At 57.3% G+C, this 24009-nt stretch overlaps 2 protein-coding genes across 2 annotated transcripts in view; one reads left to right on the top strand and one right to left on the bottom strand.

Moving 5' to 3' along the window:
* Nucleotides 1-14570, bottom strand: part of SNAP47 (synaptosome associated protein 47) — a 48498-nt gene extending 33928 nt beyond the window's left edge. The window contains 2 exon segments of the mRNA XM_027624361.2: nt 5834-6363; nt 14244-14570. Of these exon segments, the coding sequence (XP_027480162.2) occupies nt 5834-6363; nt 14244-14441 (728 nt within the window). The 5' untranslated portion in view covers nt 14442-14570.
* Nucleotides 14571-14651: 81 nt separating this feature from the next.
* Nucleotides 14652-22660, top strand: JMJD4 (jumonji domain containing 4). The gene is given in 11 exon segments (XM_027624362.2): nt 14652-14707; nt 14803-14888; nt 14979-15144; nt 15947-16056; nt 16576-16791; nt 17007-17180; nt 17363-17636; nt 17638-17716; nt 18225-18371; nt 18730-21982; nt 22525-22660. Coding segments are annotated over 10 exon segments (1611 nt in total). The 3' UTR covers nt 19033-21982; nt 22525-22660.
* Nucleotides 22661-24009: the final 1349 nt, after the last annotated feature.

Below are 24009 nucleotides of genomic sequence, written 5' to 3'. Positions count from 1 at the left end.
GGCCTGCTAGAGCCTGATCTGTAGCAGGGCTCTGTTCTGAAATCCTACACTGTGACTCCCTATAAAGGTCCGCAAAGGCTCCAAGAGCACCTTTGTCTACCGCAGATACTTGGAGCGCCACTGGATCTGCTGGATCATGTGGCCCAGGTGGCACCTGGTCCTGCTACAGAGCCTTCTTATCCCGGACCCCACTCAAAATTAGCAACTTTTCAAGTCACTTGGTAACTGGCCAGAGTAGCACACCCAAATGAAGAGTATGTCGCTTCCAAAATGCTAAGGGGCTCACTAGGTGCCATGTCTCCTTTTAGTTTTGTTTTTTCTTTTGTAAATTTTATTTTATTTGAGACAGAGAGAGAGAGCATGCACAAGCATGTGTGTGAGTGGGGGGGCAGAGGAGAGGGGGTAGGGAGAGGGAAAGAATCTCAAGCAGACTTCCAACTGGGTATAGAGCATGATGTGGGGCTCAATCTCATGACCCTGAGATCATGACCTGAGCTGAAGCCAAGAGTTGGACGCTTAACCGACTGTGCCACCCAGACACCCCAAGTGTGTCTTCCTTTTGGTTGTAGGAAGAGCCAGATGCAAAATCTATCCTTCACCATAAAGAAGATACTTCAGCAAGCCCCACTCCACTGGATCCCTAGAAATTTCAATGAGGATGAAAGTCCCTAATTTCTGTCAGATTTCTTTCCCACCTCTGACAAGCAAACATCTTTCCAGTGCATCTAGAGTAGCTGCTACTTCTTCCTTGAGCCAGTCTGCATGGTATCCCCCATGTAATGGGCCAGCATGCTATCCTGTGAAGGGAGAGACAGTCAAGGGCCCTGTGACATAAAGCATGACACAGGGCTGGAGAGCTGGTATACCCCTGAGGTGGGACGATACAATGCCACTGCTGGCGGCTGAAAGCAAGCTGATCTGGTGGTCCTTCCTAAGAGCATTTGCCAGACAGACCACTGCAGAGCACGTTCCAGAGGATGTGTTCATTTGCTCAAGCATCGGGAACAGCAACTGCAATTAAGAGTACCACCTGGTAAGTTTAAGACAATCCATCTTTGTTCTGCATCGTCGAGTGAGTGAGCTGAGTGCAGATGATGCAGGGCTCACTATCCATGCACCCTTCCAGTCCTGATCTCAGAAATCCCTCCAAGAAGAGGTTACTATTCTAGGCAGTCCAGAGGCTCCCACTTGGCTTGGCCACCAGAACAGCCCTCACTACACAGGTCAGGGAACCAGTGTGCGATTCTGCCTGCTGCTGGATGATGTGCTCCAGGACTGGGATGGGTTCGGGGCCTACTGGGCCCACTGTGACACTACGAGGCAGACCTCAGTTAGAACTCCACTGATCCCTTGACCCCCAGAAGCCCCTACTCTGACTGGTCTGCTGCCATCGGGTCAGTTCCAGCATCCAGGGGTCCCAAAAAGTCTGGTGGCTTCCTGCTCCCCAGTGCACGGCCACCCTGGTTAAATGCCACAAGTCCCGTGGGGGAAGGCTGGGAGAAAGAACAAGGTGTAAACTTTAATTAATTAATTAATAAAGCTTTTATTTATTTATTTGAGAGAGTGAGAAGGAGAGACCGTGAGAGAGTACAAGTGGGGAGGAGAGGGAGAAGCGGGCTCCCCACAGAGCAAGGAGCCTGATGTGGGGCTTGATCGCAGGACCCTGGGATCATGACCGAAGCCAAAGGCAGATGCTTAGCCAACTGAGCCACCCAGGGGCTCCCAAAGGTGTAAACTTTTAGGAGCAAACTGGGGTCCTTCCAGCTTCCCCATCATTCAAGGGGTTTCGAACCTGCAAACTCGGTCTTCAAGTCTGGGAGCTGATTCAGGGGCCGTGACTGCTTTTTAATTCAAGTTAGAGGCTTGCTCACTTGACCCGGCCAAAGTATGAACTGGGTCAACTGGGGCACCCGGGTGATCCTGGGGTCCTGGGATTGAGCCCCACATCGGGCTCCCTGCCCTCTCCTTGCTCGTGTTCCCTCTCTTGCTATGTCTTTCTCTGTCAAAGTAAATAAATAAATCTTAAAAAAAAGAACAGGGTCAACTGGCCATCTACTTCTCCTCAGGAGCACAGGTCTCTCGGAGTCAGACTATTCTGATCACGGCTTTGGCTCTGCTGTCCGTTATGGTGACCATCCCCACTTGTCTTCAGTGGCCAAGGGCCACTGCTGGCCCAGCCACCCCAGAATCTAGTTATCCCTGCCTCAGAACCCTCTGTGTGGGAAAAAAGACAGAATTCCAGGGACCTCTGAAAACAGGCGTGAAGTTGGGCCTCAAACCCCAACAGACTGGAAGTTCATTTAACGAGAACCCACCTGGTGCTGCTAGGCCCCACCTCCGTCTGGTCACCACTGCAGGGGGCGTGGTGAGCTGCGAGCAGGAAATGGGAGCAGAGGCCTCCCCCAAGCCGGGAGGCACACCCCAGGCCCTTCCTGCAAGAGGCTTTCCAGAAAATCCTGAGAGGATAAGAGGACAGTAACCCACAAAGTAACAACAGGCGGCTGCTATTCAAAAGAAACATTTGGAGATTAAAAAATAAATCTTAGAAATTAAAATATCACAAAAATGGAAGGGTAGGAGAAAGATGAAACTCAAGAAATAGTAGAACAAAAAGACAAGGAAAAAATGAGAACGCTATCAGAAGATCAATCCAGGACGGCCGATAACCAGACAACGGGCGTTCCAGAAGGAACACACATTAAAACTGAAAGGCAGAACCGCATCACATGCTCACCGAACACCTGTGCCAACGACCCCCAAGAGCCAGGAGACCCCCACGAGGAGCACCCGTTGGCGGCTCTGTGGGAGCTCGCTGTGGAACTGTGGCACGTGTGGCCCTGTGCATGCCCCTCCAGCTTGGGCTTTTGCAGTTCAGTGCTCCCTGCATTTCTGCTACTTTACCATTTAAAAACTCTTATAATGTTGCTTTTGTACACATCTACTTTCAACTTGGTTTTGTGTTATTAACATCGCTTTGAGGTGGATCCAAGTCAGTCTGTGCAGATCTAACAGGAATCAGTGCCTTGAATCCGAGTTGGCAGTGATGTGGGAAACAAAGGCAGAAGGAAAGGCAGATAAAATGTTTTGTCCTTCTACCCTGCAGCCTACTGAGAAATACTGCGTTACTGTTAATGCCTGGCTACAAGGAAAAACCACCTTGGTCTGACAATAGCAAGGGCTCTGGTAACCCATGTCGTCCTAAGCAGATGAGATCCTTTTGGAACCTCCCTTTACTCCCACCCCACCCCAAAGTACAGCATCATTTGCTCCTCATGCCCCCAGCAGCAGCTCTTTCCGCCCACGGGTCCGTCCCCGTTTAATAAAACCACCATTTTGCACTGAAGACATCTCAAGAATTCTTCCTTGGCCGTCGGCTCTGGACCTCACCTCTTTCCAAAAACTACATAGTAGTGACTGTTTACTGCATCCCCTTGAGGATCGACTGACTACTGCTGCCTCAGTGAATGTGCCCAGCCACACACGCTGGGCTTCGTCATGGGGTCTGTGCACCTTCGGCTTAGCTAGGTCTTGCCAGGGGCCGAGCCAGGTCCCATCAGTGACAGCGACACAAGACATCTCGTCCCGACCCACACCCTGACCGTCAGTCGGTGTTGTCCCACATCTGTACTTGTTGGTTTAATTTACCTTTCTCTAATTACTGGGGTGCCAGTACCTCCCTTTCATGGGCTGGGCTCATCTGCTTAAAAACAAGGCCGTGTGCACTGGCCTCCCTGTGCCCCCTTCCCAGTGGCTGGGAAGAGTGCTGCCAACAGCTTCTGACGCAGCCACGGAGCCAACACGGGGCCCCGGGGCGTGACCCAGAGCAGAGCCTTCGACCTGCCTGGGACGCCGACCTTCCCCTGCACCCTCTGTGGGAGGGCGGGGGGGAAATAGCCTCCCAGCCTCTGTAAGCCACAGGATCTGAGGATCTCCGTGACGGCAGCCGACCCTACACTCCAATCAACGGTTCTGCCCATTTTTCTACCGAACTGGCTTTTTCTCATTCTGGCATATGAGCTCTCTACCTAGCTGGGTATGAATCCCCGGGTGAGAATACAAGTGGATACTACAAGCATCTTCTCTAGCCTCAGGTTCATCTTTTCACTTTTGTAGTGGTTTTTTTTTTTTTTAAGATTTTATTTATTTGACAGAGAGAAACACAGCGAGAGAGGGAACACGGACCAGGGGGAGCGGGGAGAGGAAGAAGCAGGCTTCTCGCTGAGCAGGGAGCCCGATGTGGGACTCGATCCCAGAACCCTGGGATCACGACCTCAGCCAAAGGCAGACGCCCAACGACTGACCCACCCAGGGGCCCCATCAGTTGGCCCTTCGTTAAAAGAACATTTCTAAATTGCCAGATTGTTCTCCAAAAGGATTAACCAACAGACATTCCCAAACAGCAGTGTGTGAAAGCGCTTATTCACTATCCTCCAGCTGGTACTGTGTATTCTTCCTTTAAGTCTTTTTTTTTTTTAATTCTTATTAACCTGATCATCGAAACCTAGATTTTTATTATTTTAATGTTGACATAGCCCCCCACTGGAGGGCTGGGGTCGGGCCTGCTCTGGGATGCCATGTGGCGACCCAAATTCCAGCTCACGTCTGAGTCCTGGGGAGGATTCTCTGCATGCCACCAGCAGGTGAGGGGAAGACAGCACACAGATGGTGTGGGAGGCTTTCAGAGACCAGGCCTGGAAGTGACCTACATCACTCCTGCCCACCACTCAGTCCCATGACCTCCCCCACCCCATGATGGCACGGAGGGCAAAAACTGCTCAGCTATGTTCCCAGGACCAAAACTCACAGAGGTCTGAGCACCTTCCACCTCAGTTACCACAGGCACCCCTCTTAAGGGTAAGATTTGGGGCCGTTCCCTGCAGCACTAGGTCTTTCACCATGCAGGCACTTAGGAAAGAATATCCCAAGATAGCCACAGGTGGTAACTGCAGACTGGGGTCACTCAGGGCCAGGGGTTCTCAGCACCAGCGGCCACGTGTCCCTGATGTGAGATAGCGTTGCCTACGCTCAGGGCCCATCATGAGAGGCCGCCACCTTGTCATGACCTCTGAGGCAGCCCTCCCAGCGCTAAAATCCCTTTCACACTGCACACGGCTTAGAGTCAGGGCAGTGCTTGGCAAACTGGGGTCTTTGGGACCATCCGGGGGGTCTGTTTCTTCACAACAGCACCACGGCACTACTTGGTTTTTCACCCTCGCTCTCCTGCATGTGTGGGGAGCGCCCGGAGGGCCCCGGGACACAAGATCACCTGGGGGGGGGGGCGGGGGGGCAGGCTGCAGAAGCAGGTGGAAGGACCTGGCCATCTCTGACACGGCCCACTCTTCCCACTAAACATGTCTGCTTTATCAAAGCTATTTGTCATTGACAAGGTGATTTCCGTTACTAGGTCATGGGTTCATTATCGCACTTTTTCAACAGACAAATACTTTTTTAATTTCTTAGTTTTTAAAGAAATACGGCAATGTTGGCACACACAGCCACATAAACAAAAGCTCCTTGGGGCCCCCACTGTTTAGAAGACTAGAGGGGGTCCCTGGTTTGGGAGTGGCTGGTGTCGCAGCAGAGCCAGCAGCTCCTGGAGCCAAAGAGCTTCAGCTCAAACCCTGCGGCCACATGGCCGTGCAGAACAGCAACTTCATGTGTGTGACCTGGCCCCTCGGCCTGTTTCCCCCACAGGATGAAACGAGGTAGCCTTCCTTATTTACACAAGACTGGAGCTCTGCACCAGGCACAGAATGTGTCCCTCACCAACGCCCACCCGGCGTCACTGCGCACGGCAGGGGCGTGACCCGTGTGTCCGAAACGTCCCCTGTACCTGTCAGCCACGTCCAGGTCAGATTCCATCTTGTCCAGGCCCTTGGTGATGCTGTCCAGCTGCTCGCCCTGATGGTGGAGGACTCGGGCTGTCTCTTCCAGGCGCTTCTGGGAACAGGCCATCAGACCAGTCAGCTGCTTCCCCTTGGTCACAGGGAGCGGTGCTTCCGATGGAGACAGCAGCAGCTCTCTCCAGAAATGCTCGATGATGGTGAAGACTGCATTCCGACTGGGCTGCAAGGAGCTGAACCAGTGCTTGAGGTGGTCCTTCTCCAGGACGGTGATAGAACTGAAGACAAAGTGAGAAGCCTCCTTCTTGATCTCAATCACACTAGACAGGGGGAAGCTGACCAGGGCCTCCCCGGTTTTATCAGTTGTAAATCTCAGGGAGTGAGAAGTTAACGAAAGCTTTCCAGGAACCCATCGCTTCTCCGGTTCTAAGTAGTAGGAGCAAGGCCAGGAGTGCACACAGACCTCTCTGCTCATCTGGCTCCCGGGCTGGTCTGCCCCACGGCCACGGCCACCCTGCCTCTGGAGGAGAGGGACAGGTTAGCGGATGGGTGGGGCGAGCGCGTGTCAGCACACTTGGACCACAGACAGGAGGACTGCTCGGGGTGCTGAGTACACCGGGGACTCCCACCACCCAGGACTGGCAGGATGGAGGCCCACCCCACCCAAACCAGGGTCCACGGCTCGATGCGACTGCCACCCCAGGATCCTTCACAAGAACACCACTTCTGCTGTGACAGCCCCACCAATACACAGTCCTCTCATGTTCCTACGCTAACACTCTCCTCTCGAAATCTTCATCATAAAGGAAGTAATCCTACAGGCAGACCTTTCCCTTCTTGCATGGCCCACAAATTCATCAAGTTCTACGTAATTATCTAGCTCCGCGTACGTATCTGTACGTACGGTTTCACACGGCTGTAAGTAGTGAAGGTACGCTGTTCACATCTACGGCTTTTGCATTTGCTAACAACGTTTGGGAAGTCAGGCATGATGGATGTGAGGCAATCGTGACAGAACACCACGTGCGCCCTTCTCACTGACCAGAGAAGCCCACAAAGCCAGGAAAGGAGGAGAACCTCGTGCAAGGTCAAACCACAGGTACGTGACGAGGACTTGGCTACAATGAGACTTGGGAATGCCTCGTGCACCTCCCTTGTGTGCAGAGGTCCAGCTGGGGCCTGTTGTCCACAATGCCCCTCCCCCCCCGCCACGCCATGCGCACACACGGTTACGGCATAACCTCGTTTGTAAACACGGGAGAACAAATCACTGCTATTATCTCTTACAATACTGAGAAGTGTGGGAGTCTCTGAATCCTGGCCATGGCTTCGAGGCCCCACAGGCCATGTGGGGTGGCAGGCACCGAGGTGCCAACACTGACATCGCCCCTGGCTCCTGAAGCTCAGCGTCCACAGAAACCCTCTGCATTTGTTCACTGAGTTATACTTAAAAGACCCAGACTTCTCCACGATGCCACATCAAGCAACCAAGGCTGGGCAAGACAAGAAAAGAGCTTGCATGGCATGGAGCTTCCTAATTACACGGAATCCAAGTGCCTGGAGAGTCGGCAGACAGCAGGCTCACCGTGTGACCTCAGGAGGGCTCTCTGAAGGGCCAGCCAACCCACAGTTCAGACCTGCTGAACACAACACCGAGTTACCTCCTTGAGAGCTTTCACACACGTCCTACGACCACCTGGGGCACAGATGCAGCACGGCGGCCTCTCCGCTGGGACGAGGTCTCTCACTGGAGAGAGGGAACCAGAAAGCAGACGTGTCCTGCTCAGACTTCTCTCCCCAGCAAGAGGGACATCCACCCAACACTGAAACAAACACAGACCCCTGTGGCCTGCTGGCCTGGGACCCCTACTGGCACAGACATGTGAGGTCCCCCGCACAGACCCGCCAGGGCTGTTGTGCCATGGGGCCCCCGAAGTCATTCGGACTGTGACCCAGGAGTTCTCCCGCACAGACCCGCCAGGGCCGTTGTGCCACGGGGCCCCCGAAGTCATTCGGACTGTGGAGGCTGGGAAGGTCTCTACTCTCAGAACGGGGAATACTACCCACAGTTTCTGGTGTTTCCCAGTCCAAGAGCGAGATCGGAGGCTGGGTGCCTCGGCCCCACCCTGGACCATGCTACATGTGCTGGTCAGCACCTGGAGCCAGCCTGACCCTCGTCCTCCCCGCTGAAGGGACCCTCCTGCCATTCAGCCACCCGACCACCACCAACTGTGTCCAACCCGCAGAGAGAGTCAGGGCCTGTGTTGTTCACCACTGTCCAGCGTTGGGGAGCTTGCTGCAGCTAGAGGCTGAGTCCCTACTAACAAGAGCCTGTGCCCCGGGGGGACTCCCGAGCTCCAAGCGAGATGAGACACACATGCTCCAGAGCGATGGAGTGTGGCACTGCAGGGTCTGAGGAGCTCCGCTCTGCCACGTGCTTTACAACCATGGAAAGTTCCTTCACCCTCTGGGCCTGTTTACCCACCACTCAAATGACTGAAGACCGAAGGACAACAGCAGCTCTGAAATATGCTAGAATTCAAAGAGAGGAGGACACTGAGGTGCCTGGCTGGCTCGGTCGTTAAGCGTCTGCCTTTGGTTCAGGTCATGGTCCCGGGGTCCTGGGATCGAGCCCCGAGTTGGGATCCCTGCTCCGCGGGAAGCCTGCTCCTCCCTCTTGTACTCCCCCCGCTTGTGTTCCCTGTCTCACTGTTTCTCTGTCAAATAAATAAATAAAATCCAAAAAAAAAAAAAACCAAAACACAAGGAGAGAAGGACAAGGAAAGAGGAACGAAGCAGAAACGCAACACCTCTCGCTAAGGTGCTACACGTGAGGACTGTGAGAGCAGCCCTCGGGTTTGAGGATTCCAGGAAAAAGCAAGCAGAGAAACCTGTGGCCAGCACGCTTCCTACCACACCTTTCCGTGGCGTTTTCCCATGAGACGCAGTGAACAAGATGAAGGGGAGGGCCAGAGCGGGAACGACACGCCCACGGCCTCCCTCTCCCTCAGCTGTGAACTCACTGGCCACACCTGTCCCCGGGTGTCCCGCCTGTGCCCGGCCCCCCACTACCGATGGCAGGAAGAAGCACCCCTGCTCCCTACAAGGCTGGGCCTCGCTCTTGTGCCCTCGATCCCAACCCCTTCCAGCAACACCGACCTCTCCGTCCTTCCGACACCGGGGCCCAGACGGCAAGTACCTTAGGCTCTGTGAGCACACGGTCCCCGCTGCAAGAGCGCAACCCTGCAGCCGTACAGCGGGAGCAGACAGCGGCGCACAGAGACAGAGGGCTGTGGCCGTCCTCACTCACAAGACAGGGGGCCACCTCGCTCGCCCTCCCCTGCCCTGGACCCTCATCAGTTTGCACAGACGCCCTAAGCTCTCCACCTTCGGACAGACCAGCGGACCCCTCCCCACAGCCCCACAGCCCCCTCCCGCTGCCGCGCCTCCCAGAGACACCCACCGCGCCTCCCACCACCAGGTACCCCCCACCCGCAGACACGCTGCTCTGCCCAGGCCTCCAGGTGGGGCCAAATGCAATGCCCACCTCTGTCCGTGCTAACCTCTGTCCGACACAGCTGCCCGTCTGGAGATAGACCATGCTTCCTCCCTGGCCTCCCACCCCCAGCCCCGGGAGCCTCAGGGGCCCCCTCTCCTCTCCTGCCCCAGCACCCCACCACCCCATGGCCAGCTCCAGGGGCTCCTTTTCCCCTGTAACAGACCTTTTGCTGATCACACAGCACTTGCCACAGCTCCCAGGAGCCTACATGTTGACAAGCTCAGTCTACGTGCTGGAGAAGGCAAACCTAAGGAGAAGGGTGCCTTGGGCACAATGCCAGCACATCGTGGGCACCAGGTAAATACGTGGAAACAGCGACCGTGTCCACCGTGGACGGCTTTCCTCCCCCCACCTGCTGACCCGGGTCTCTGATCTATGCTCTGTTCCTGGAGACCTTGTTCGGTCCTCACCTGTTATAGTCTGGAACCCACGTCGACCTGCGCTGACCCTGGGAATGGAGCTGAATGACGACAGGAAGTTCTCGGGGCAGCACCCCAAGAAATGCTCGTGGGGAGACGTGAGCAGGCACGTGGACGGAGCGCACGACGCCCCGCATTCTGTACGAGGCACTGTTGTATATGAATGTCTTTTAGCGCCTGCACCAGGCCTGTGCCCTGGAGTGAGCCTCAGCATCAAGTAAACACCCTATTTTTAGTCAGTTTCCAAAGGCACAGACCCAGCAACATTTTACACAAGTTCCAAGGACTCCTGAACACAAGGAGGCCTGGAGGCAGAACAGTGGGAGCACTGTCTCCCGGCGCCGGTGGCCACCTTTTCCATTACCTCCACCTCCTGCTTCTCAGAGGCTCCCACTCTCAACCTGGGAGGTTCAAACGTGCGGGTGTCTCTGGGCCACAACGCGGCCTATTCACATGGCATGCACCATCCTTCTCACCCTCGGAAAGGAGATCGAGGACCTCTCTGTACTCCCACTGCATTTCCGACCACACCCTAGCGTGAAAGTCCCTTCCGGCCGTGTGGACAGCGCAATGCTGGGGCACGTCAGGGCTCAGAGCAGCATCCTGCCCCCCACGTTCTGACTCAGTGGGTCCGAGTGGGGCCCAAGAAATTACATCTCTCACAGTTCCCAGACGATGCCAGGACTGCTTTCCAGGGGCCTTCGAGGGACACGGCCCATGTTGTGGTCCCAGCTCCAGCACCAGAGGGCCACCGTGTGGACTAGAGGGAGCACAGCACGGAACATGGGGTCCCACCTCCTACCCTGGCTTCCTGGCTCAGCTGCCTCAACAATCCTGGGGAGCACGTGGACCGGCTGGCCCAAAGCCTACCCCTTTTCAGGAAACCTGGTTTTAAGAACTGAGCTTCAGGAGCCAGACTCCCGGGATCCTTCCCAGACAACACCTATCTCAATTTCACATTTCTCCCAACACACACACTTTAAACCACATTTTCTCAAGCTTCAGACACTGACAAACACTCTGCTTCCCACACTTTTCCCAACTGCCTCCTGTGATCTGCATTCGCCACAACTGAAATCTAATTATTAAGGAGCATCCAGTCGATTTGTGGCAAGATGTGGACAATATATGATTAAAAAAAAAAAAAGCCTAAAAACAGCTGAGGCTTACGTACGCAAACTTCCACATGTACAAAATATAGATGTGTCAGGGAAATTCAAATCAAAACCTCAAAGAGATACCACCTCACACCAGTCAGAATGGCTAAAATTAACAAGTCAGGGAACGACAGATGTTGGCGGGGATGTGGAGAAAGGGGAACCCTCCTACACTGTTGGTGGGAATGCAAGCTGGTGCAACCACTCTGGAAAACAGTATGGAGGTTCTTCAAACAGTTGAAAATAGAGCTACCATACGATCCAGCAATTGCACTACTGGGTATCTACCCCAAAGATACAAATGTAGGGACCCGAAGGGGTACGTGCACCCCAATGTTTATAGCAGCAATGTCCACAATAGCCAAACTGTGGAAAGAGCCAAGATGTCCATCGACAGATGAATGGATAAAGAAGAGGTGGTATATATACACAATGGAATATTATGCAGCCATCCAAAGGAATGAGATCTTGCCATTTGCAACGACGTGGATGGAACTGGAGGGTGTTATGCTGAGTGAAATAAGTCAATCAGAGAAAGACATGTATCCTGTGACCTCACTGATACGAGGAATTCTTAATCTCAGGAAAGAAACTGAGGGTTGCTGGAGTGGTGGGGGGTGGGAGGGATGGGGTGGCTGGGTGATAGACATTGGGGAGGGTATGTGCTATGGTGAGCGCTGTGAATTGTGCAAGACTGTTGAATCACAGATCTGTACTTCTGAAACAAATAATGCAACATATGTTAAGAAAAAAGAAAAAGAAGAAGATAGCAGGAGGGGAACACTGAGGGGGAGTAAGTCGGAGGGGGAGACGAACCATGAGAGATGATGGACTCTGAAAAACAAGCTGAGGGTTCTAGAGGGGAGGGGGGGTGGGGGGATGGGTTAGCCTGATGATGGGTATTAAAGAGGGCATTCTGCGTGGAGCACTGGGTGTTATGCACAAACAATGAATCATGGAACACTACATCAAGAACTAATGATGTAATGTATGGTGATTAACATAACAATAAAAAAATGAAAAAAAAATACAGGTGTGTGTGTGTGTGTACAAAGCGGGGGGAGGGAGAAAGAGAGACAGACATAAAATTAGCAAGCAAAGAAGGAATGCCTGGCGAGATAGCTGCATTTCAAAATGTCTTGAAAAGTCCGGTGTGGATGGGATTACAGGGGATTCCTCTCCACACTGACCGCCCCACATGTTCTCCCTGACTTCATGCCACTCACTGGCCCAGTGAGGAATTCCACACCTGGACCACCCCGGGCACAGCGAGGCCGCCTGGGAAGGCAGCCCAGCACACACAGCATCACACAGCCCTTCGCGCTGCTCCACCAGCCCACCTCACTGGTGTGCTCAGCCCAGAACCCAGACGCTCCCAAACTCACCCTCCTCCCAGGCCCCCCTCTCCTCTGCCTTTCCCCACCTGCCGTCCTCCCTGCTCTCCGTCTGGGTAAGCTTTAGGATACGTGGGAAGAGTCCCCCTCAAGCCCCTCTCCAAAGCTCAGAGTCCCAACTGGGGACAACTCCCTTGCCCCACCCGCAAAGGTAAACAGGGTGGCATCTTCCTCACTTAATAAAGGGGTGACATCTACCCCTCGTCCTCACTCGGAGTGCCCCTTTGTTCAGGAACGACATAACGTGGCATCCAGATTTTACAAGGCACGGCCACCAACTCAGAGCCGTAAACGCAGAGCTCCAGAACTGAGTCAGGCATCTCTCCCCAGCAGCCCGACTACAGGATGCATCTATCTGCTTTTCCCTCAGGGCGATGGCAGGTCTTAATCGCTCCTTCTTGTGCTTGCCCATGTATGAGACGTACTCCCCTGCCCATGCTCCGCATCCATGCCATCTGCCAGGCTCCCGTAGCAGCGAGCCCGCGTTCCTCCAGACTGACGGGGTAGCTTGGCGTCCGCAGAACCTTGTCTCTAACACGCTCAGACCCGGACATGTCACCCCTACCACGTCCCCACGCAGACGCCCCCCATTTCCGTCCTGCTGGCGTGGGCCTCAAGTTCTCACCTTTGCCTGCATTTCAGGCCCCCTGTGCCCCCACCAGCCCCTCACCATCCGTGCCAGGCCCCCACCATCCCCTTAGGCCCCAGCAGCTCTTCCAGGTGCCTACAATCCCCTGGGCCCCCAATATCCCTTCCAGTGCCCCAGCATCCCCTCCGGGCCCCCAGCATCCCCCTGGGCCCCCAGCATCCCCTCCGCGCCCCCAGCATCCCCCTGGGTCCCCACCGTCCCCTCCGGGCCCCCAGCATCCCCTCCGGGCCCCCAGCATCCCCCTGGGTCCCCAGCATCCCCTCCGGGCCCTCAGCATCCCCCTGGGCCCCCAGCATCCCTCTAGATCTCCAGCATCCCCTCCGGGCCCCCAGCATCCCCCTGGGCCCCCAGCATCCCCCTGGGTCCCCAGCATCCCTCTAGATCTCCAGCATCCCCTCCGGGCCCCCAGCATCCCCCTGGGTCCCCAGCATCCCCTCCGCGCCCCCAGCATCCCCCTGGGTCCCCAGCATCCCCTCCGGACCCTCAGCATCCCCCTGGGCCCCCAGCATCCCTCTAGATCTCCAGCATCCCCTCCGGGCCCCCAGCATCCCCCTGGGCCCCCAGCATCCCCCTGGGCCCCCAGCATCCCTCTAGATCTCCAGCATCCCCTCCGGGCCCCCAGCATCCCCCTGGGTCCCCAGCATCCCCTCCGCGCCCCCAGCATCCCCCTGGGTCCCCAGCATCCCCTCCGGGCCCCCAGCATCCCCCTGGGTCCCCACCGTCCCCTCCGGGCCCCCAGCATCCCCTCCGGGCCCCCGGCATCCCCCTGGGCCCCCATCGTCCCCCTGGGTCCCCAGCATCCCCTCCGCGCCCCCAGCATCCCCTCCGCGCCCCCAGCATCCCCCTGGGCCCCCAGCATCCCCTCCGCGCCCCCAGCATCCCCCTGGGTCCCCACCGTCCCCTCCGGGCCCCCAGCATCCCCTCCGGGCCCCCAGCATCCCCCTGGGTCCCCAGCATCCCCTCCGGGCCCTCAGCATCCCCCTGGGCCCCCAGCATCCCTCTAGATCTCCAGCATCCCCTCCGCGCCCCCAGCATCCCCTCCGCGCCCCCAGCATCCCCCTGGGCCCCCAGCATTCCCCAGGACCCCACCTTTGGCCCCGGGGCCTCTCTGTCAGAACAGGAGAGGTTCTCATCGCGGCAGCAGTAGCAGGCGGGACTGAGCCGGGGGAGGGTCGGGAGGACTCTCGCACAGGCCCGACCGCAGACTGGGGGCGCCGCTTACCTGTGTCACTGGGGAGGCGCGAAGACGGCCAGACTCGGGTCCGGCCCGTTTCCGACGCCGGACAGACCAGCCAGCCGCTCCAGAGGCGCTGTGGGACGCTCCCGCGCCTGCGCAGAAGGAGGGCCGCGGGCTGCTATGCGCGTGCGTCCAGGGCCGGGCGCGCCGGGATTCGTACTCCGGCGGGAACTCTGGCCGCATTCTCTCGATTCCGCTCGGCCGCGCCGGGCCGACCGCAAGCCCCGAGAGCCCGTGCCGCGCGGTTCTCGCTCCGGCTGGCACGGAGGCTGGGGAGCAGCCCGTGCCCGCTCCGGCGCCTGCTCCGGAAGTAGTTGTAGCAAGTACTTCCTTTTCATCTCCCCGTTTGAAGAGCAGGGAAGTGGGAGGCCGGAGGCGGGTGCCGGGCCGGGGATGGACAGGGAGACGCGCGCGCTCGCCGAGAGCCACTTCCGACGCCTCCGCGGACGGCCCGCGTGGACGTCATCGCGAGCCCGGACTCCTTTTCCTACGCCGACTTCTTCGAGGGCTCCCTGCTGCGCCGCGTGCCGGGCGTTTCCTCCAGCTCCTTCACCGAGGGCTGGGGCAGCCGCAGGCGCTGGGTGACGCCGGGCGGGAAGCCGGCCTTCGAGCACCTGCTGCGGAACTACGGTAAGTGCGGAGCGCGCGCGAGCAGCCGGGGCTGGGGGGCCGCCGCCGTCCGGGGGAGGGCGCGCGACGGCCGACGGCCTCTCGTTTCAGGAGACGTGGGCGTCCCTGTGGCCACCTGCGGGGTCCGGGAGTACACTTCCAGCCCCAAGGAGCACATGCTCCTCCGAGACTACATCAGCGACTGGAAAGACTACATCCAGGGGGGCTCCTCCTCTCCGCGCGGCCGCCTCTACCTCAAGGACTGGCACCTGTGCAGGTGAAGGGGGCGGAGCGCGCAGAGCAGCTTGTCGTTTCCCCGGGTGGGAGTTGCGGTGCGCGCACGAATCTGGCTCCCGCAGCGTGGTTGGCGGTTCTCCCCACCGCCGGGCCGGCCACGCTGCGTCAGGTGGGAACCCCGGTGGCCGAGGCCGCCTCTCCTGGGTGTCCTGGCTGCTAGAACCATCCTTGCGGGCTGCACGCCCTCTGACGGGGCGTACCTAGCTGTGCCTTTCCTGTCCGCTGCCCGCCGTTCCAGCTCAGGCCAGGTCTCACTCACCCTGGCCGCCCCAAGTCCCGCTCCACCCTGCTCAGCTCACTCACATTCTCAGCCGTCTTCCCAGCAAGGCTGCGCCCGAGCTGTGTAGCATCTCCGTCACGGACCAGCGGCTCGCCTGCCCTGTCCAAGGAGGCCTTCTGTGGTTCGAGCACACCCTTCTTCCACCCTGGGAGCTCCAACGAGGGGCCTCTGCGACATATCTCACACTCGTGGGCAGCCACACCCCGGCTGCTTGGTTCCCTTGCTCAGAGGGCGTCCTTGGGTTGTGTCCATTCCCCTACCCAGCGGTGTGCTGGTCACAGGCAGAACCCTCCTCCTCACACCCCAACCAGCTGGTACAGGGCACAGTACGGGCTCGAAGAGTTTTGTATAAATGAGTGAACGATTGAATTCTGGTTTTGCTGATGTGGAAACTAGGGATATTACAGTGAGTCACTCGCTTGCGATTCCCAAGACCCATCCAAGAGCATCTCGCACTGGCATGCCGTGGATGCTCCCAGCCTCACAGCCTCTTGTCTGGCAGTGAGAGCTCGCCCCAGGGGGTGGACCAGGGACACCCAGACCCTGGTTGTGGCCCCCAGGGACTCTTGATCCAGCAGCACATAGGACTCCTAGACCCAGTGCTCCTGCACGGTGGGCGTGGGCTTCAAATAGGCAACAAGTGTGTTACAGGTGTTACACGGGACGTTCCTGTCCGTTGTTTGAAGGTCAGTTTTGACTGAATATTATATATCTTCCCTGGAAACCCCAGAGCAAACAGAGCAGAGGGAGGCCAGACAGGCAGAGACGGCTCTAGGGGCCGTGATATCGGATTTGAGGGATGAGTGGCAGTCTGACATCCTGCAGAGGCATGGCGTTTTGGGGTACTACACGTGGTTTGGTGCTCCTCGGGCTCTCCCTGATCATGGCTTCTGACCATGAGTGATGTGTGAGCTACTCAGAAGCTTGTTCCAGTGCGTCGTTGGGAGAGCTCATTCTCTCTGGGGCTGGGTTGGTGTGCTCCTGTGTGTGTGTGTGTGGGGGGGCATTTTTCTGGTTGCGGGGATCAGGCTTTTGGACCAGGAGGAGTGGGGGGCTGTGGGGTAGGGGAGAAGGACCTCAGTGGACATGGGCCATAGTGCCTGGGCCACTGGTCGGGCATCCACTTGGCAGACTCGAGGTCACTGGCGGGGCGAGAGCGTGGACGAGGCCCACAGGTTCGGGAGAAGAGCGTGATGCAGATGAGGCACTTAGAGCACCAGCTCAACCAGAGGCTGGAATTCCAGATCTGGTGCAAGAGGGGTCTGGAACAATGGCGGTGCTGCCTGCACGGGTCATCTGAGCGGCATCACAACACCCCCAGCGTCGTTTCCTCTGTTTACGACAGGGGTTCGTTCCTTGCCCGGGGCTCAGGTGGGGTTGCTTGGGCCTGTGGTCATGTGGTGGCTGGACTCGCGCAGGGTGGCCAGCCTCACTGTGGATGCTGGCTGCGGAAGGCAGCTCAGCGTCATCCGTGCCCTTCCACACCTCTGGCTGTCTCCTGCTCGGGGCACAGGGGCCAGAAGGTGGCCGCTCCTGCCCCGGCCCCCTGTCACTTGCTGCAGGGCCCCCTGTCACTCGCTGCAGGGCCCCTGGTCACTCCCTGCAGGGCCCCCCGGCCGAGGACGTGTTCACCCTGCCTGTGTACTTCTTGTCCGACTGGCTCAACGAGTACTGGGACGCCCTGGTTGTGGACGACTACCGCTTTGTCTACATGGGGCCCGCGGGCCCCTGGTACCGTGCGTCCCTCCCAGCCTCCTCTCTGTGCCTTGTCCCTGCCCCACACGCTCTCCTCAACCCTCTGCCCTCTGCCAGAGCCTCTCAGAGATGCCTAGGCCGTGGGGAAGGCTGCCGGCCGTCCCCTTTCCAAGCCTCCATGCCTCCGTTGCCCCTGGGGGCTCTGAGATGGGGGAGGTGTGAGCGCTGGGGCCCCTGGGGCCCGTGTGCTCGGCCAGCCTTTCTGAAGCGCCAGACCACCTCTGGTTCAGTAGGCACCGACAGGAGGGTTCACACAGGTCACCGTTCCACGCCGACATCTTCCACTCCTTCAGCTGGTCTGTCAGCATCTGCGGGAGGAAAAGGTGGTTCTTCTTCCCTCCGGGGCAAGAAGAAGCCCTTCGGGATTGCCACGGTGGCCTGCCCTACGACGTGACCTCGCCTGCGCTGCTCGACGGCCGCTGTGTGCAAGCACTGCAGCCCACCCCTGGAGCTCACGCGGGAGGCAGGCGAGGTGGTCTTCGTGCCCAGCGGGTGGCACCACCAAGTCCACGACCTGGTAGGGTGGGCACAGCCCACTGCATGTGCGTGCCATGCGGCCCAGGCAGGTCAGGGAGACGCCCTGGGGTCCCACTGGTCCTAGCCCAAGCCCAGAGCGTCCATCTCCTGTTGCTCTGCCCCTCGGCTTGCCCAGCACACTCCTCGCCCTTGACACATTCTTAGATGCCCTTCCACAGAGAGAGGGCCAGGCGCACCCCTCCTGATCCCACAGTGGGCAGGCTGCCCCCTAGAGAGCCTGGGTATGGGATTGCACGGACCGGAGAAGGGCCACCAGCCCCCGTTTCTTCCCTGGGCAGCAGTGGGTCCTTCTATACCGTGGAGCTTCCCTGGGAGCCCTGCTCTTGGTTAGCTGTGCACTCAGAAGGATCCAGCCCTGTCTTTATGCTAGCACCTACCGGGAGACAGGAGCAGCCCTTCCTGGCCGAGGAGGGTTGCAAGGACCTCAGGCCAGGGCTGGGGGATGGTCTGGTGTGGACTCATGGGCACCCACACCCCACCCCTTCCAGGAGGACACCATCTCCATCAACCACAACGGGGTCAACGGCTGTAACCTGGCCCATATGTGGCACTTCCTGCAGCAAGAGCTCCGGGCCGTGCAGCAGGAGGTCAGCCAGTGGAGGGACACTATGCCTGACTGGGACCATCACTGCCAGGTGGGCCAGCCTGGGCAGGAGGGAAGGACTGGGAGGGGCTCTGCAGGGCCAGGGCTGCAGGGTGGGGAGGGCGTGGGGCAGCCCTCAGGGCAGCCTGCATTCTCAGAGGAGGGCTTGTTCCGTAAGCTCAGAGCTGTGGCTTTGGGGACGTGGTAGCCGCCAGCCTGCCCGTGTGAAGGTCGGTGTGGTCCTGAGGCAGGTCACTGGGGCTTCCAGGTTGCAGGACTCAGACCCATCGCTGGCTGGCTCCCGGGTATCTCTGTTCCCATCCTCTGGGACTGGGCCCTGCCCATAGTCCTCAGACACTTGCCTGGCGCTGCAAGCAAGCCGCGGCTCACTGGTGCTCCTCTCTGGCCAGGTCATCATGAGGTCCTGCTCCGGGATCAGTTTTGAAGAATTTTACCACTTCCTCAAGATCATCGCTGAAAGGAGGCTGCTGCTTCTGGCGAAAGAGCTGGGCCCTGGTGACATGGAGGGCAGTGCGGGCAGGGGGCTGGGCCCCCAGCAGGCTGCTTTTGATGTCAGCCGGATTGCAGAGGTGCTGGCCTCCGTGGTGGCCCACCCCGACTTCCAGAGAGTGGACACTAGCGTGTTCTCACTGCAGCCGGGGGAGTTCCTCCAGCAGCTGGAGGAGGTCGTGGCTGCCACTGCCTCTCTTTAGGGCATGAGGCTTGCATCAGGCAGGGCCCCGAGGCACCGGCACGGAAGGCAGGCAGTCTCTTCCACAGCGCCTTCCAGAAATAAAGCTCTGTGCTGCTGTGTGGCATGGGACAGGTCACCTTCCCGCGGAGCCTCGTGGCCTCAGGTGCTCTTAGGGTGTGGTACTGTCCTGACTGTCCACTGGCATCCCCGGGACCCTGATGCCTGTGCAGAGGGTTTGGGCTCCCTGTCTTCATGAGGCTTAGCCAGGGCTGAGTGCTCTGGATCCAGTGAGGGGGTGGGTGGGGAGGTCCTGCTAAGTGAGATCTGCAGCCAGAAGGCCCGGAGTGTGCTGGGGACTCAGGCGTGGGGGCAGCATGTGGTTGGGATTCCTGGTGCCCCCAGCCTTCCCTCAGCAAGGACCAGCATCCCAGCCCGTAGGCCTCCCATCCACAGCAGTGCGAGGCAGCTGGCTTGTCCTGCACGGTTCCCTCTGCAGTAGGACCACGCCCCTGCTCGGCTCCATCTTGCCCTGGAGCAAGCCCCTCCTGTGTAGGCCGGACATCCTGGGGCCCAGGACCTCTTGTGTCTATCCCACAGGAGAACCACTATTTACATGGAGCTTGCCGTCCCCCTACTGGCCTGTGCTTCCCCTTAGCCCCCGTCCAGAGTCCGGAGCCAAAGATGTCTGTATGGTCCGGGCACCAGGCCAGGCCTCATACCTTGTCCCTCATGCAGGCCCCTAGGCATCACAGGTGCACCGTTCAGGGGCCCCTCAGGGTCGGCTGGCACCCGTGATTTTATGTCCCTCTTATTTGTGGCAGCACTGCCTGTGCCCCCCAGGCCCCAGTGAGGGCTTGGACCTTGCCCCAGGTGTCCAGAGCCCCCCGTAGTCCCTCTCCCACCCTTCACATGTGCTGGCCATCTTAGGCCACCAGCAGTCGGTGCTTGGTTCACAGCCACTCTGCACTCCGTGTGCCACTCGACAGTGACAGTAGTAGGGTTCTCCAGGGAAATGGAACCCACAGAATAGAGCGAGAGACGGTGGGGGCTGGTGAGTGAGATCTGCAGGGCAGGCCAGCAGGCCAGGGACTGAGGGGAGCGTGGACTTTGTGGTCTGGGGTCCAAAGTCTGCAAACTCAGGGTTAGTGTGTTGAAGTCTGAAGGCAGAATTGCTTCTTTGGGAAACCTCTGTCCTTGCCCTTAAGGCCTTCCACTGACTGGATGAGGCTCACCCAAATTGTGGGGGATGATCTGCTTTATCAAGGTCTGTGGAATTCAGAGCTAATCACATCTAAAGGATGCTTTCACAGCAGCATGGAGACTGGCGTTTGAACAAACAGCTGGGCACCGTGGCCTGGCCAAGTCGATGTGTTGAACTGGCCAACATAGTCACCTCCCTGTGCTCGCAGGGACTCAGCAGGCACGCTGCTCTGTCCCGTGCCCACCTCGACGCCCAGCATCTGCTCCTTTCCCAGCAGCCGCGGGCAGTCCCACAACCTCCCCGTGTGTAGCACTAACCCCCCCCCACTGCCATCGGACAGTTGTGTCTGCACACGTCCCTGTGTGCCGTCCAGCCGTGCCGTGGCACACACCGCATTATTCAGCAGTCACCCCTTGCACACGTGTCCTGTCAGCCTCCACCCCTGGAACTCCTGCTCTACCATGTCCTTGCTCCTCCCACGCGTCCCACGTGTCCCTCAAATGCTGGTACTCACACTACTCAGGTGCACGGTGTGCACACTTGCCATGTGCGATCCAGTGCCCCCTGCACACCTACAGTGCCTCACGTTTGCTCCTGTTCTCATCATCAAGCTTTTGGTTCTAGCACACCCACTTGGTGCTAGTAGACAATGTCTCACTGCACACTCACAGGCCAGGTGCAAACTTGGCATCGTTCTGCTGCTTGTAGTTCCCGTCTGCACAGCCGTGGTGTGCCGTCAAGTGGTGCTTGTGTGTTCATGGTGCGAACCCGTGACCGCTGCGCACACGGCGATTCATCAGTTCCTTGCGCATTCATGCTGTACCATCCAACCCACTAAACCACCCAGAACTGCCACGTGTGGTCCGGTAGCTGCTTGCTCCATGTTGCTCTAGCTTCTGCCCCCCTCTTGCACACCCACTTGCATTCAACAGTCTGCACAGTCACTGGGCCTGCACCTGAGCCGTGCTGTGTGTCCAGTTGCAGCCGTTGAGGAGGAGGGGCTAACTCAGCATTGTCCCCATCATTCACCCGTCTCTTGCCTCTGCAGGCTGTCTCTTCAGGGGAAGATGTCGGCAGTATGTGACCAGGTGCACTGGAGGTTCCCTGGCTTGCCTGGCTTGCCCTTCAGCTCCTCATCCTGGGGAAGGACCTGGAAGGGCACTCCAGCAAGCTCAGGGCGTGTGTGTTTGCCACCTGGATTGGAACCATTCCAGTGTTTCATTGGTGAGGCAGTTGCGTGCTGCCCGTGGATCATCATTTCTGGTAGCACCCCTCTGCTCAGGCTGCATTTTTCCGCCTCCTCGTGGGAAAAGTTTGCACCCCCATGACGTAACCAGGACACAGTCATGAGGTCTCAGCCAGACAGGAGTGATCACGGTGTACCTGATGGGGTGGGCGTTTCTGGGGTGAACAGTTGTGCAAGGCATAGTGGTGATGCTGGAACTCCTTGTGTACAGGGAGCAGGGATGCTTATGGACTGAGTTGGAGCTTTGGCTCTAAATTCTGCATCACAAGTCTTTACCCTGGATAAGAAGCCAACAGGAAAAGGGGGTCTGAGGTCAGAGACAACCCCAGGAGGGTTTAAATCTAGGTAAAGCCAAAGATACAGATGTAGTGAAAAGAAGGGGCACCTGCCCCCCAACGTTCGTAGCAGCAGTGTCCGCAGTAGCTAAACTGTGGAAAGAGCCGAGATGTCCTTCAACAGATGAATGGATCAAGAAGATGTGGTCCGTATATACAACGGAATATTACTCAGCCATCAGAAAGGGTGACTACCCAACTGTTACATCCACATGGATGGGACTGGAGGAGATTATGCTCAGTGAAATAAGTCAAGCAGAGACAGTCTATTATCATATGGTTTCACTCATGTGGCACATAAGGAATAGCATGGAGGACCACAGGGGAAGGGAGGGAAAACTGGGAAGAAATCAGAGAGGGAGACGAACCATGAGAGACTCTGGACTCCGGGAAACAAACAGGGTTTCAGAGGGGAGGGGGGTGGGGGGATGGGGTAGCCGGGTGATGCACATTAAGGAGGGCACGTGCTGTGATGAGCACTGGGTGTTATACGCAACTAATGAATGGTGGAACACTACATCAAAAAACAATGTATTATACAATGGCTAACTGAACATAATAATAAATAAATCTAGGTAAAGGGTTGGCTGTGAGGCCCTTGGGGGGGGTTACGGAGGTCAAGTCCTGCCTGCCCTTAGTCCACTTACAAGTAATCTTCCCCTTGCCACGTTGCACATTCTCACCTGCTTCGTTTATTGTTCTTGGTTTTGTATGATTTTCCCCACTCAGGGCTGAGGCAATTCCGGAGTTCGATCTTGAACACCACAATTTCTCAATCGGTGGTCAGAAGAAATCTCAGCAAGAGAAGCAGAGTGTGTTCCATCTTCCCCAATTGGAGCAGCTACTGTCCTGAGAAAGGAAATGGTCCTGGCAAGCACTATTTTTAAAGGCTCCCAAGTTTTAGTGGTTGCTGTGCTGAGAAAGTACCTTCAACCTCTAAATGCCAGGATTCTGGGGGGCCGTCTCTGCTCTTGTCCAGGGTCCCAACACTGAAGTGTCCTCTGAGCAAGGGGCACCTGGTGTATCTCAGAGCACCCAGAGCAATGTAGCTGGCCCTCCTCGCTTCTCTCACCTAATAAGCTGATAAGCCTGCAAGACTTTCTACGGAGTGAGGAGTGGGTCTGTGTTTCATTTAAACACAGAAAGTGAAAGAACAAAATCACAGCTCCCAGCTATGGTAGAAAGAGGATTTTAATGTAGAATTCAAAGTGTAGCTTTTGATATTTATGACCAATATTGTCCAAATCAGTAAAGATTTTTTTTTAACCTGTTGTACAAAAATTCAATTACCCTCTCACCTCTTCTGAAATCGTCCCTTCCCACCGGCCGTATCTCCTGTGGTCTCAGAGCCCTGGTGCCTGGCGTTTGCAGGGGCACCAGAGAGTATCGGTGGGACTCGGCTGCCCCTCCGCACCTGGTGAAGAGTGAGGTCCTTGAAGGGGGCCTCTCCTCTCCTGGGGGAGGGGCGGACAGGACTCTCGCTCACCATTGGCCTTGACGGTAGAATCTGAGATTCCATCTACGCTGAAAAAGTCTGGAGCAGTGCGAAGCAGTGTGGACCCTTGGGAGGGTTGTGGGCAGATGCAGACGTGAGTAGGGAACTGCAGTCATCAGACCCAGTGTGTGAGTGAGTGCTCTGTCGTGCCTGTGGGCACAGGGGCAGGGACCCGTAGCTGTGCAGGGGTGAGGGAAATGCCTGGCTGCAGGCAGGGCACCATGCCCATTGGCTGTGTTCCTTGGCCAGGGTCAGCTAGTCCTCAGGGTCCTGGAAAGCAAAAAGTACCTAAGGCAGCAGGTGGTCCACAGAGTTCCAGGCTGGCCTGTCAACTGTCAGGCATCGTGCTCAGCCGTAGACCAGAGTCTGTGGTGACCTGTGCTGGCATGCTGGGGGGTGGGGGTTGTGCTGGCCTGGGCCACTCCAGTCTGTAAGTGTTCAGCTATCTGGTGTCAGCCATAACCTAGAGATGGTGATCCTGAGGCTGGCATTGCCAGGGGTCAGTCAGATGCACTTCATGAACTAGAAACAAAGCAACGTAAATGTAAAAAAATGTTAGAGAGTAATGTAGTTGAGAACAGAAAAGCTGTAGAGAAAATCGGCAAAAGTTGTTTTTCTGAAAAGATGGAAAAAAAAAGTCCAAACAGCTATATTGACTAAGAGAAATTTAGACAGGACTCAAAAAAAGGGTTTATTATAAGAGACTATGAACAATTGAG

Source organism: Zalophus californianus, chromosome 5 (genome assembly GCF_009762305.2).
Source record: "Zalophus californianus isolate mZalCal1 chromosome 5, mZalCal1.pri.v2, whole genome shotgun sequence".
Taxonomy (NCBI): Eukaryota; Metazoa; Chordata; class Mammalia; order Carnivora; family Otariidae; genus Zalophus; species Zalophus californianus.
This window is presented reverse-complemented; position numbering and strand designations above follow the sequence as displayed.